Genomic DNA, 14,923 nt, shown 5'->3' on the forward strand with positions numbered 1-14,923 from the left:
CCTTTCTGACAATATGCCCGAATCCATGCTCCATCTTCTTATCTCCCTCTTGTGGTCCGAGAGTAGTTTTGTAAATCAACTAATTGTTCCTCGCCAATTAGAATTCCTAAAACCTGGAAAGGTTCAGCTATCCACAAAAAACCAGACCATATTACAGATTATTTAAAATAATAAAATAAAACCAGAAATTTTTATCTAAGTTTCTCTGTCAAAGTTAAAAAAGATACTCCGTGCTTTTTTATTTCAGTTTGCCTCCAGCAACCTTGTCGTTCCTTGTCATTTAACAAAGGAATCACAAAAATGATTCAGATCTTCAAAAAGGAATAACATGCTGTGGCTAAAAAGAGCCTCTAAGATAATAATCGCAGAAAGTGATTAAGAAATGAAAGGCATAACTTATTCTCCATTTGAAAAAATAAATTTCACACTGGCTGCTTTTTCAGCAACAAAGTGATTACAGTCTGCCTCTCAGCACAGCTCCCGAGGCTTCTTGTAGACCACAGTTCTATGGAGGATATTGTGTGGTAATTCTAGGACTCTCCCTAACCTAGGAAAATCATATAAACTAAAGAAATGCCTATTCCTTTTGTTAGTAAATTGAAAAAGTCACAGACCAGAGAAAACCCTTGGGCTTGTTGTCAGTAGGTCATCTTCACCGGAAGTCACACCTGTGATGATTTCCTTAACAGTTTCAGCCAGACCTGATACAGGTGCTTCTCGAGTAACAACAGATCACTTAGTGATGGTTCAAAATTACGATAGATCCCCAAAAAGTAGTTACGACCCCGTCCTGAAGTTACATATATTGCAGCACCTCTGTGGTCATTTGCCCTTCTGACCTGACTGGGACTGACCACAGGATGCAATGCACACACCTCCTATTTCCCCCCGCATCCTGCCCCACAAGTTGCCACAGGTACTGGGCCTGTTTTGCTAGCCCATTGGGTTCCCCGTGCTCCTGCCCACCCCATCATTGATTTCTCACTTATTTTTTGAATATCTCCAGAGCTCAGGATGCCAGGTTACAAAAGGAAGGAAGGCCGCCCTATTGCTTGGCCTCATGGCAGAAAAGTGCCCATCTTTTTCTGAGATCCTGGCACAGTTCTCTGTTTTCAACAAAACTCTTCTCTTGCTACACTCTCCTTCTTTCTTCCTGCAAACACACGCACATACATGGCCACACGCTTCCTCTTCCAGCAAACTCATGCAGCTACACATTCTTCCACTCAATCCCTATTCTACATGCTATTGTTCCTGCAAACATGCATGCATGCATGCAATAACACACTCCCTGTTCCAGCAAACATACAGTCATGGCCGAAATTGTTGGCACCCCAGAAATTTTTCCAGAAAATCAAGTATTTCTCACAGAAAAGTATTGCAGGAACACATGTTTTGCTATACACAGGTTTATTCCCTTTGTGTGTATTGGAACACAACAAAAAAAGGGAGGACATTATGTCCAATTTGCTTTTTTTCCTCCCTTTTTTGTTGTGTTCCAATACACACAAAGGGAATAAACCTGTGTATAGCAAAACATGTGTTCCTGCAATACTTTTCTGTGAGAAATACTTGATTTTCTGAAAAAAATTCTGGGGTGCCAACAATTTCGGCCATGACTGTATGTGGCTACACTCTCCCTTTTCCACACACTACTTCCACATTCTCCTTTTTTCCTGCAAACACATATATGCCTATGGCCACACTCCCTCTTTTAACAAACTCAAACAGCCACACACTCCTTCTTTCCTCCAACAACAAGAAAGTTTGCTAGCTATGTTGATTCACTTTGAAGAAGGCAAGTGTGGAAGAGAGTGTGTGGCCTTGTGAGTTTGCTGGAAGAGGGAATGTTGGGTACTTGTGCCGTGTGTTTACTGGAAGAAAGAGGGACAGTGTAACAAGGGAAGAGCTTTGCTGAAGACAGAGCTGTACCAGTGTCTCAGGAAAAGATGGCTGCTTTTCTGCCATTTGGCCCAGCAGTGGAGTTTGCCCTCTTTTCCTACCCTGACTTCATGAGCTATGGTGATATTTGAAAGTTAAATGATCAATTGGTGACAGGGTAAGTACAGGGACTGTGTATGGAAGAGGACCAAGTGACTGTGGGGACCCCAAGGGTTGGGAGGCAATTCATGGGATATCTTGGTGGTGGGGAGCTTTGGGTGGCTGAAAGCCGGTGGTCTTGTTCCTGCACTAGGCCCACCATCATCTTCCCTATCCAATTTACCCCATGCATGCTTAATGACCTGTGCATTTGTTTAATCAATGCACTTGGCAGAGCTGGGATGAGGACTCATTCACTTAAAGTAGATCACTTAATCTCCTCCTGACTTTTGACCCTAATGGGTAGGCTCCATTACAGTTGTAACCTGAGGGCTACCTCTATTGTAAGATGGCACAGTCATGTGAAATTGTGCTTAATTATTCAGTTGCTTAATGACAGAGTTACCAGTCCCAGTTGCAGTCAGTAAAGACTACCTGTAATTCATACATTTGCAGTCCTTAAGGCTAAATGTATTACGTAATCAGTCAAGATGAACTGTGTAAATTTTTTTTATTTCATCTGTCTACAATGTAATGACTTATATTTTTTTGTATACCTTACTTACTATATTCATCCAAAGGAATAAAATGTTGAAACAACTAAGCCAATCAAATATTTTAATCAATATCCATTCACTCTTATGAATAAATTTATAAAATGGAAGAAATCCTTTATTTACTTACTTTGGAAATTTTTTCAACCAACATCGTCACTGTCATATAGCAGAATCTCCATTGGGGGAGAGATGCATTAGTCAGTATGTGCATGCCTTCCACTACAATTTTGTAAGGCTTATGCATGCAGAATTTTGATTATGATCATTTGAATTTTCATATTAACATTTGTTTTAATGCATCAGTCATATCTTGGAATTATTAAATAAAATTAAAATAAGATTAGAAACAGGTAATATTTTTTATCATAGATGTGGAAACTAGTTAATATCTCTCTCAGCCTTACATTTGGAGGTAAAAAAAAATCCCAATTACAATTACCAAGAAAACTGCATATTCATGTATTTATCAGGAATCAAGTCAAGAATAAGAATTGTTGTCTTTGACTATTTACTCAATCTTACTTTTCCTTGCTATTTGGTGGGTTCCAATTTAGGCAACTTGTGGTATTGTCACCTGCCTTGATAATAATCCTCATAAACTTGAAACTGGACAGTTTGTAACTTTCCGGGAAATTAATGGAATGTCAGCATTAAATGGATCCACCCATCAGATAACTGGTAAGCCAAACTTTTTTTCAAACTGTGTGGCAATAGTAAAAACACATCATTATAAACTAAGTTTATAGCAAGAAAGATTTATATCCAAAATGTCTGTTCTGGGGGAATTTTGAAGTAGGGGTGCAATATACTACAATCATGGGGAAAATGGTTGATGTTAATTCTTACAAAAAGATTATAGATGTTTGGTCATTCTATCTTCCTAAAGATTCCTGCATGTATTTTATGAATTTTGCATCAATTGAATAATTTATCAATAAATATTAATAATAACTGCAAGGTAGATACTATATGGTTTTGGATAGACAGCACAACCAAAATATCTCAGTCCACTTGTTTCAATGTCTGACTTTATTTTAATGTGTTAGATTTATGTCACGCCACACCCAGCATTAGAACTAACACAAAAAATAATTTACCAGAACACACTTTGATCAGCATCAGTTGGAACATTTCAAGGATTTACCTTGGAGAATATGAAATCCTGAGATATTGTTGACAGGACTGCCTTCAATAAATATGTCATGGCCTCTGCACAATAACAGACACAGACACTAAACTACCCTTACCCTAGGTGGCTGAGAAAAGAATGACCTTTGAACAATTTAAGTGGAGGAGAGTGGATGAATTCCTTAAAAGGAGAAATAATATTTCCTGTGAAATGCAAACCTTCAAGTACAGTATATATTCCAAACAGATCACCGGAGCAGAATTCTGATGGACCACTTCAAATTCTTCAATGTAAAGTGAATTTTAAAAATATCAGAGAGCTTCTAGCTTGTCAAAACCAATGGGAAAGAAACTCAAAATGGCAGGAATTTCTTAGATAAAAATATTTTTAAAATCACAAACAATTCAACAAAGAAAAGCAAACTGAATATTGCAGATGAAGCAATCTTAAGCAATACTGAAGATCTTAAAATCAAGGAAAACACGTGTGAAGAAGAGAAAAGCCAGTGTTTTTGAGATGATAGCATCTATAGGGCACTGCTGACTATAGGAGGCTGCATTCATCTTTGTTTAAAGGCTGTTGAGCCAGCGTTGTCCGAAAACGTTTCCATTCTGATGTGGGTAGCATAACATCATGGAGCCCTATTACCTTCCCACTGAAGTGGTACCTGTTTATCTATTTGTATTTGCATGCTTTTGAACTGCTAAGTTGGCAGGAGCTGAGGTGAGAACAGAAGCTCACCCTGTCATGTGGCACTCGGGTCTCGAACCTGGACTGTCAGTTTTCCAGCCAACAAGCCTGGTGTCTTAATGCCACAATGCCACCCCAAATATAAGTACATCAATGATATCCAATCTGTCAACTTTCAACTGGTCAAGAAAGGATATCCAGATTCTGTCCTAGTTTCTGGAGGTTGTGCACATTTGGATGTGGAGGAACTGCCTCTGATTCAATCTTATCAAGACCTAGATCTGGGGATACTATACCTTTAATTTTGGACAAGATTTCATTTCCCCATTTAAGAGTGATGTACAATTTGAGGCTCTTTATGGATTTACATTTCCTGTTCAATGAACAAGTGACAACTATGTCTAGGAAGACTTTTGCACAGCTTGAGTTGGTGTGTGAGTTGCACTGGTTAACAGTATGTGTCTGGGTGCATTGTTGATTATGACCTATAAAGATCTACATGGAAAAACCTCATTATCTCACTACATCTCTACAGAAATGCACAAAACCAAGGTTGAAAATCTCCTAGAATCCATATGGGTCAATATAAAAGGAAAAAAGAATGACATTGCTTTAGGCATATACTACAGGCTAGCCAACCAAGCAAAAGAAATAGATGAATTCTTTGCTAATTAATTAACAAATGTATGTAGGAAACACCACAGTACTAATGGGAGACTTTACCCTGATATCAACTGGGAGGCAAACTGTGCAGCAAGTGGGAAATCGAACAGATTCCTAAACAACTTAACCTAGCTGACAACTTTGTCATCCAAAAGGTAGAGGAGGGAACTAGAGGAAAAGCTACTAGACCCAATTCTTACTAATAGAGAAGAAGTGATTGAAATTGCCGGAACGTTGGGCGAGAGTGACCATGCCATACTGGAATTCAATATAATGCAAACACAAGCAATAGAATATAACCCAACCAGTGTCTTAAACTGTAAAAGAGATGATTTTAACAAACTCAGAAAGAGCCTAAGAAAAATTCCATGGATGAAAAGCCCAAAGGGGAAAACAACTCAAGAAGTATGGGAAACTGAAAAATATGACCATAAAAGCCCAATCCAGAACAATACCACTAAAAATGAAAAACAAGAAATCCAAAAAGAAACCAGCATGGCTGCACAAAGATTTTTCTAATAAACTGAAAGACAAAAAGGACAAGTGCAAAAAATAATTGAAAAAGGGACACATAACTAAGGCATAACTATTATCAGAAAACCCGAATTTGCAAAGATAAATCAGGAAAGCAAAGGCTCAGAATGAATAAAGACTTGCAACAAAAGTCAAAGATAGTAAAAAAAAAAGTTTCTTTCAACATATAAACAACAAGAAAAAAGTCAAGGAAACAGTTGGTCCACTAAAGAGAGAAGATGGCAAGAAAGTAAGAGACAGTAGAGAAAAAGAGCTGCTTAACTCATTTTTTTCATTCACACAAAAAGAAACTATAGCCAACCTACCAAAAGCATAACTGTAAAAGACAGACTAGAAATACAAATTAAAATAAGCAAGAAATTGGTAAGAGAACACCTCTCTGATCTTGATGAATATAAATCACCAGGACGTGATGGATTTCATCCCAGAATTCTAAAGGAGTTGGCAGATGTTATCTCTGAACCATTATACCATATCTTTAAAAAATCCTCAGCACCGGGGAACTACCTGAGGATTGGAAAAGAGCTGATGTGATTCCCATCTTCAAAAAAGTGGAAAAAAAGCAGACCCAGGAAACTATAGCTCAATCAGCCTAACATCAATACCTGGGAAGATAACAGAAAAGATATTAAAAAAATAGATCTGTGAACATCTAGAAACAAAGTTATAACTAGAAGCCAGCACAGATTTGTTAAAACAGATAATACCACACCAATGTTATTTCATTGTTTGACAAAGTGACTAAATTAGTAGACCAGCAAACTGCTGTGGACACAGTATATTTAGATACTTAGATTTCAGTAAGGCATTCAACCAAGTAGACCATAACCTACTTCTTCGTAAGTTAGAAAAATGTTGAATAGACAGCATCACTATCATATGGATTTGTAACTGGCTGACAAACCATACTCAACAAGTAGTCTTTAATGGTACTACATCTGCATGAAGGAAACAGTGGGGTATGACAAGGTTCCATCTTAGACCCAGTACTCTTCAATATCTACATAAATGACTTAGATGAGGGAATAGAAGAGAAAATCATCAAATTTGCAGATGATACTAAGATGGCAGGAATAACCAACACCCCAAAAGAAACGTTCAGGATCCAAAAAGATCTTGACAGATTTGAATGGGCCCTATGCAACAAAATGAAATTTAGTATAGAGAAAAGCAAGATTTTACACTTAGGGAGGAAAAACCAAAAGTACTAGTAAGATTAGGCGAAACCTGGCTCAAACACAGTAACTGTGAGAGGGATCTTGGAGTCCTAATGCAAGATCACTTAAACATGAGCCAGCAGTGGGTGGCAGCAGCCAAAAAAAGCTAATACAATCCTTGGTTCTATAAACACAGGTATGGAATAAAAATTGTGTGAAATATTAGTGTCCCTTTATAAATCCTTATTAAGACCACACCTGGAATACTGAATCTGGTTTTGGTCACCACATTACAAAAAAGATGTTGAGACTTTGGAAAAAGTGCAAAGAAGAGCAGCTAAGATGATTAAATGCCTGGAGACAAAAAACATATGAAGAATGGTTGCAGGAATTGGGTATGGCTAGTCTAGAGAAAAGAAGGACTAGGGGTGACACAATAGCAGTATTCCAGTATTTGAGGGGCTGCCACAAATCAGAAGGGGGTCATCTTATTTTCCAAAGCACCAGAAGGCAGGATAAGAAACAATGGATGGAAACTAATCAAGGAGAGAAACAACCTGGAATTAAGGAGAAACTTCCTGAAGTGAGAACAATTAACCAGTGGCACAGCTTGCCTTCAGAAGTTGTAGGTGCTTCATCACTGGAGGTTTTAGAAAAGACTGGACAGCCACCTGTCTGAAATGGTATAGAGTCTCCTGCTTGAGCAGAGGGTTAGACTAGAAGACCTCCAAGGTCCTTTCCAGCTCTATTCTGATGATTAATTGATCTGAGGAACCACCTATCTCTCTTTGTGTCTTCCAATGTAATATGAGCCAACAAGGTTGGCGTGCTCCAAGTCTTTCAACTAAGGGTCATTTTTTGGAACCCAGGAAGCATGCCTTCTCTATTGTAGTACCTGCTCTCCGGAGTGATGTCCCTCCTGATATTCATATAACTTTGGCCTTCCAGAGAGCCTGAAAATCCTGGCTATTTCACTTTGCTAAACTACCAAAATTATTTCGAAATTATTTCCTGTGTTTCAATCCCAACCAATTTTATTTATGAATTTGATAGACATATCTTCCTCCTTTTCTTCCAAGAAGTTTGTTAGTAGCCAATAGTTAAATATTAAACAATAACAGGCCAGTTTTGTTAGGAATTCTATGCCCCAAATATTTCAAGCCACTTTAGGTTTATAGGATTCATTTTCAAAAAAATCCAACTAATTTAGAAGAACATAGTCTGTTGAAGGTTTTTCTGAATGTTCTATTCCCAAACCAGTGAGGTCTGCATATTACTATTAAATACTTTTTCATTCTTATATTCTGATTATCATATAGTTCTTTTTATAGTCATAGAATAGAATTTCATTACTTTGTTCCATTTTTATATAATTGTATATGATAATTAGGGACGCGGTGGCTCAGTGGGTTAGGACGCTGAGCTTGTCGATCAGAAGGTCGGCAGTTTGGCGGGTCGAATCCCGAGTGCCGCGTAACAGAGTGAGCGCCTGTTACTCGTCCCAGCTTCTGCCCACCTAGCAGTTCGAAAGCACGTAAAAATGCAAGTAGAAAAATAGGGACCACTCCGGTGGGAAGGTAACAGCGTTCCGTGCGCCTTTGGCGTCTAGTCATGCCGGCCACATGACCACGGAGACGTCCTCGGACAAACGCTGGCTCTTCGGCTATGAAACGGAGATGAGCACCGGCCCCTAGAGTCGGAAACGACTAGCACGCATGTGCGGGGGAACCTTTACCTTTATATGATAATTAGCTTACTATTGTATGACCTGAGTTATTTTTCTTGTAAAACAATAAAAGTCAACCTGGATTTCTAGAACCATATAAAACAAACATTTTCAGTTTCATTTTATTTAAGATTAGCAGATAAGGAAGATAAAATTTGCCCCCAACTGGTTTCTCTCTCTTTCAGTTATATCACCTTATTCCTTCAGCATTGGGAATACTACAGATATGGAACCTTATTTACATGGTGGCATAGCTGTCCAAGTAAAGATACCTAAAGTATTTCATTTTGTAAGTGTCTCTAAAGATAACTATAAACAGTATGTGTATATATTCTTCTAGATTTTATTGACCTGGATGTGATAAATGAATGTATGGAGAATAATAAAAAAAGAATGAGAAATCTTAATGCAGGCAGGTAAATAAGGTTTAGCAAACATTATTAAATCCTGGTTGGATAAAATTGATGAGCAAAATGCGAATATTGAAGTGTATAACTTATTTAAAAGAAACTGACCATATGAAAAAGGGAAGAGGAATGTGTTGTATATGAAGGAAATACACACATGCAGAAAACCAGGAATACCTGCTTGGTACAAATTTGAATCCATACTTGGTGCAGATTCAAAGAAGAAACTATATATATTGGAGGGATAAAAGTTTGGTTTATAACAAGTTCTTTCATAACAAGTTCTTTGGCATAAAAAACGGGTTCCAAATGCTTCCTGTAGCAACTGAGGATCTTTCTAATCTTTATTAGGGCTTTTATACAAGGGAGTGAGATTTGCTGCCTTTGGGTATGTAGCACTTTGCCCTAAATGTCTTGATCAGGATTTTATTGTTTGTGTGCCTGTTCTGTTTCTAATTATTGGTCCTTTTAAATCTATTTTTCCTTCTGCTTTAAGTTGTTCTATTTTTATGCCTTTTGGCCAGAAATATAACTGTTACATATTTTTATTAAGTTTCATTAGAGAATCAGTTGTTCTGAATTTTTCTGATCTAAAAGTTTCAGTTGTATCTAAATGTTATACAGGTAGTCCTTGCTCACTGACTGCCTCATTAGTAACTGAAGTTATGACAATGCTTAAAAAAACAACTTTGCAACTAGTCCTTACATTTACAATTATTGCAACATCCTTTATTCACATGATCACCACTCATGTACTTCACAACCAGGGTGCATTTTCAGCTATTGTAGCATCCCTCGTTCATGTGATCACTTTTTGCGGGTTTTGCAATTGGCTTGTGAGAAACAATAGAAAAGGCAGAAATAAAACTATAAGTCACAATCACATTTTTTTTAACAACCACAACATTTAATTTAATGATTGGAAGGAAAGTAAGATCATAAGTCCGTGATAGCCATGTAATTTTCTGCTTAGGCACTGCAAGACTTAGCAATCAAATTGTCAGTCGCAATTGTGGTTAGTAAGCAAGGAGTGAATAAACAATATACTGAAACTAGTTAAACATGTTTTAGCCTAGCATTGTAACAAAAGAACCTTTATTTGTGCAGTGGAATGGAATGGAATGGAACAGAACAGAATTGTCAGAACCCATCTCTTCCCACTTCTTAAGAAAGCAGCACTCTTGGAGACAGGGTTTTCCAAGCAGGATCTTTTACTAAGAAATAGGATATAGCAGGCATAATAGACAGGATCTGAGGCATTCCCTTACATCTCGATAATTTTAAAGTGGCCCCAAGCAAACTCCACCCCACAGTTCATTTGGTCAGTTCCAGATTAGCCAATATCCAGGTGGTAAGCCCATTGTGGGAAAGGAAAGATAACAAACTGTTTGCAGCACGATCATTTCCACAGCATCTCACACTTCCTTTGGAGAAACAAACCAGATCCTGGAGGGTTGTAATTCTTCCCCCCACCCACTTTTCTAGTTGCCCAGTAAGTTCAGAGCGAATGCCTAGTAAGAAGCAGTTGGTTACATTGTAATGGATAGACAGGTGGAATAAACAAAAGGTTACATTTAATGGAGGAAGTGAAAGCAATAAAGCCCCATGCCTGTTCCCTCTCCCCCTTGGGAATGGCAGAATCCAGGGGAAGATGAGATTGGGTTTTTGCACAGAGGAGATAATTAGAAATGACCCAGAGTCTGGAGGAAGAATGGAGAGGCTCACACTGCAAGATGCTTGAAGTCCAGTGTGAAGTTTCCACAGTCTGTGTTGATTTGGGGAGCCATGCCATCTGCTGGTGTTGGTCCACTGTGCTTCATTAAGTCCAGGGTGAACGCAGCCGTCTACCAGGAGATTTTGGAGCACTTCATGCTTCCTTCCGCAGACAAGCTTTATGGGGATGCTGACTTCATTTTCCAGCAGGACCTGGCACCTGCCCACACTGCCAAAAGCACCAAAACCTGGTTCAATGACCGTGGGATTACTGTGCTTGATTGGCCAGTAAACTCGCCTGACCTGAACCCCATAGAGAATCTATGGGGCATTGCCAAGAGACAGATGAGAGACATGAGACCGAACAATGCAGAAGAGCTGAAGGCCGCTATTGAAGCATCCTGGTCTTCCATAACACCTCATCAGTGCCACAGGCTGATAGCTTCCATGCCACACCGCATTGAGGCAGTAATTGCTGCAAAAGGGGCCCAAACCAAGTACTGAGTAAATATGCATACTTATACTTTTCAGAGGTCCAATATTGTTCTATGTACACTCCTTGTTTTATTGATTGCATGTAATATTCTAATTTTCTGAGATTGTGGATTTGGGGTTTTCATGAGCTGTACGCCATAATCATCACAATTATGACAAATCATGGCTTGAACTATCTTGCTTTGCATGTAATGAGTCTATCTCATATATTAGTTTCCCCTTTTAAGTTGCATTACTGAAATAAATGAACTTTTGCACAATATTCTAATTTTTCAAGTTTCACCTGTAAATCATAAGATACTAAGAACAAAATTATAGTCATAAAGGAATAGGTAATAGGAAAGATGAGAAGGTTAATTGTAATACAGCCCTACTACATGGTTTGACATCCTAAGGCATAGACAGTGTTGTGGGAATTAGTTGTTTAGCAGAGTGATGGCATGAGGGCAAAAAACTGTCCTTGTGTCTAGTTGTTTTGGCATGCAATGTCCTATAGTGTCATCTTGAGTTAAGAATTATAACATTTTATTTATAGGATATGAGGGAACTGTAGCTATTTTCTCAGTCCTCTTTCTGCTTCATGCAGTATACAGGTCCTCAAAGGAAGGAAGGGTGATGGCAATTGTTTTTTTCTGCAGTCCTAACTATCCGTTGAAGTCTGTGTCTGTCCTGTTTGGTTGCTGTGCCAAACCAGACAATTATTGAAGTACAAATGACAGACTCAATAATTCTTCTGTAGAACTGTATTACCAGCTACTTGGGAAATCTGAGCTTTCTGAGTTGGTGCAGGAAGAGCATTTTTTGTTGTGTTTTTTTGATGACTTTTTTGATGTTAGGTGTCCATTTCAAATCCTGAGATATAGAACCTAGAAACTTGAAGGTTTCCACTGTTGATACTGTGTTGTCTAGTATTGTAAGAGATAGTAGAATAGGAGGGCTTCTCCTAAAATCTATTATCATCTCTACAGTTTTGAGTGTGTTCAGTTCAAGATTGTTCTGGCAGCACCACAAGGCCAGGTATTCAATTTCCCATCTATATGCAGATTCATCTTTGTCTTGAATGAGACTAATGACTGTTGTATCATCCACAAACTTCAGTACTTTAACAGATGCAGTTGTTGGTACAGAGAGAAAAGAGAAATGGAGAGACCACACAGCCCTGGGGGGTATCTCTGCTATTTCTATAAGTATCTGATGTGATTTTGCTTCACCTGCTTCTTCCTAACATAGATTCAGGATGTTGTAAGATGTAGTGCAATGCATATTAATAGCATCATCTGCCAATCTATTTTCTCGGTAGGTAAATTGCAAAGGGTCTAACAGAGGTTCCATGAATGTTTTCAAGTGGGCCAGCACTAACCTTTCAAGTGTTTTTATAACCACAGATGTCACAGCAACCTGTCTATGGTTGTTCAGCTCCTTGATGCAGGGTTTCATAAGCACTGGGATGATAGTAGAGGGTTTGAAGCAAGAAGGAACGTAACACATCTCTAGTGATTTATTAAAGATGCAGGTGAAGATGGGGACCAGTTGGGTCAGCACAGATTTTCAAGCAAGAAGGAGTTAGCCTGTCTGGGCCTGGTGCTTTTCTAGGTTTTTGTCTGTGAAATAGACAAAAAGAACAAAAAAGATAAAATAGATAAAATAGACAAAAAGAAGAGAACATTAATTAATTAAATATTGTAAATTTTCAAGAAAAAAATTAATCATAAAATGATATGATTAGATAATAAATAGAAAAAAAGTTTTTGGAAAAATTGAGAAGCAAATTTAGCAGAAAATATTTTCATAGTTTGCTTGCCATTTCATAACTTTCTGTCACTAAACAATCAGAATAAGCAAATGCCATAAAGTGGAGTGTCAAAATCATAAATATATGGTATTGAGCCCTCCAGAAAATAACAGAAAAGTTTTAAATGGGGCAGTGCTCAGAGATTTTGGATATCTGGAAATACAGATTTCCTTGGAGAAACCTGCTTTGGGAATGATAAAGATGTTTGACACTGGAAATTTTACATTGTAGGAGAGGAGTTATCTTAGGTCAGGGCTTTTCAACCTTTTCACCCATTGTACCACTTTTAGGATATGGCAACATCTGAGTACCACCAGTCGCCTACCAAGGTGTCAAAAACTTGATGACCAAAAAAAAAGTGATGAAGTACAGGTAGTCCTCGACCTACAACATTTCGCTTAGTGACTGTTCGAAGTTACAATGGCACTGAAAAAAGTGCCCCCAAGCCACAGCCGAGCAAGACACCTGCCTGCTGTCCCAGTGGCGCTCTTCCTCCTGTCCGAGGTTTTCATTGTTGTGAGCATTTCTGTTGAGGATTGGCAGCAGGGATGGGGTGGGGGGGTGCTTAGTTTTTATTCCCCCCATCTGATGGGTGGTTGCAGAAGGTTTTGGTCACTTCACATGATCCTGGGACACTGTGACCGTCATAAATATGAATCAGTTGCCAAGCATCTGAATGTAAATCACAAGACCCTGGAGATGCTGCAACATTCCAGCTGATCGGCACTTCTGGGCTCAGCAGAAGCACCAGGATCAGTGTCGAGCTCCAGCTGGAGCCTGGCGCTGAACCTGGTGCTTCTGCTGAGCCCTGACAGCCCCGAAGAAGCGCTGATCCTGGTGCTTCTGCTCAGCCCTGCAGCTCCAGCCATCTCTCGCTCAGGCTTGTGCAGTGCTGCCACCGGTTCAGCTCATTCCCCTCCCCCAGTACAACTTTTCTAGGATGGTCGCATACCACCTGCCAGGTGCCAATGTACCACAGGTGGTACCCGTACCACTGGTTGAAAAGCCCTGTCTTAGGTTATCTGTTCATAGCTAAAATCTAGAAGTTATTGTAAAATCTCACAGTCAGTGTTAGATTAGAAAGCATTAATGTTGAAGCATGTCAGCTACCTGAAATAAGCTTACATTCTATATGATTACATGGTTCAGTTAAATCTTAAATGAATGAATACACATTGTTAAATCCATTAATAAACCATTGATAAACTCAGTGAATATTTAATATTATTTTAGTCTATTTTAATTTGTAATAGTTATGTCCGATGAAATATGTTCACTTCAACAGCTGATATAAAGACAAATTACAAATTGAAGGAAAAGTGTCTAAGAAATTAGGAAGAATAGGATCCCATGAGAATCTGATGATACATTTCAAAGATAAATAAGTTCTTTAGTTAGGAAATATTACAGTGATATTTTTAAAAATATATATAGAACCTTTACTTTTATTCTATTGTGTACACCTAGCCCATATGGTTAGATTGAAAAAAGTAATTGAGTAAACCATAGTTAAATTAACAAGGACAGCAACAGTCCTCTTATACAAATACTCAGTTCCCCCATCTTAATATCCTAAAATAGCGGGGGCGGGGGGGCAATCTTTTGGGTGCCAGAGATTGGTTCCATGGAGTATGATGTTTATGCGGACTGGGGGACATGGTTTTGTGTGTTGCCTGGATCCTGCATGTGCATTTATGGGGCTTTGCTCACTTGAAAATACCAGATCCTGGGGGGTGGGAACCCCTGCCCTAAAAGAATTTTGGTGCTTGGAGGTAGGAGCAGTAATACAGTACGTATTAACTGATATTATGGAACAATATAAAGATTATGTTCATTGTGATTTGCTAACAACTCTACTTTGTTACTAATGATTTTTCTTTGGAGAATAGGGTTTTATCCTCTGGAAGCTGTTTATTTAAAATATTTTATTTGTTCCACTATCTTTGGGATCACATTCCATTTTTTTGGCTGTTTTTGCTACTGTACTGTGCTAAAATTAATGTATGGTTTTGAAAAATAT

At 38.5% G+C, this 14,923-nt stretch overlaps 1 protein-coding gene across 1 annotated transcript in view; it reads left to right on the forward strand.

Moving 5' to 3' along the window:
* UBA6 (ubiquitin like modifier activating enzyme 6) overlaps window positions 1–14,923 on the forward strand; it is a 112,086-nt gene that overhangs the window by 42,053 nt on the left and 55,110 nt on the right. The window contains exons 9-10 of the mRNA XM_081345553.1: window positions 3,152–3,275; window positions 8,682–8,785. Of these exons, the coding sequence (XP_081201679.1) occupies window positions 3,152–3,275; window positions 8,682–8,785 (228 nt within the window). The remainder of the gene's footprint in view (window positions 1–3,151; window positions 3,276–8,681; window positions 8,786–14,923) is intronic.

This window comes from Vipera berus, assembly GCF_964194415.1.
Source record: "Vipera berus genome assembly, chromosome: Z".
Classification (NCBI taxonomy): domain Eukaryota; kingdom Metazoa; phylum Chordata; class Lepidosauria; order Squamata; family Viperidae; genus Vipera; species Vipera berus.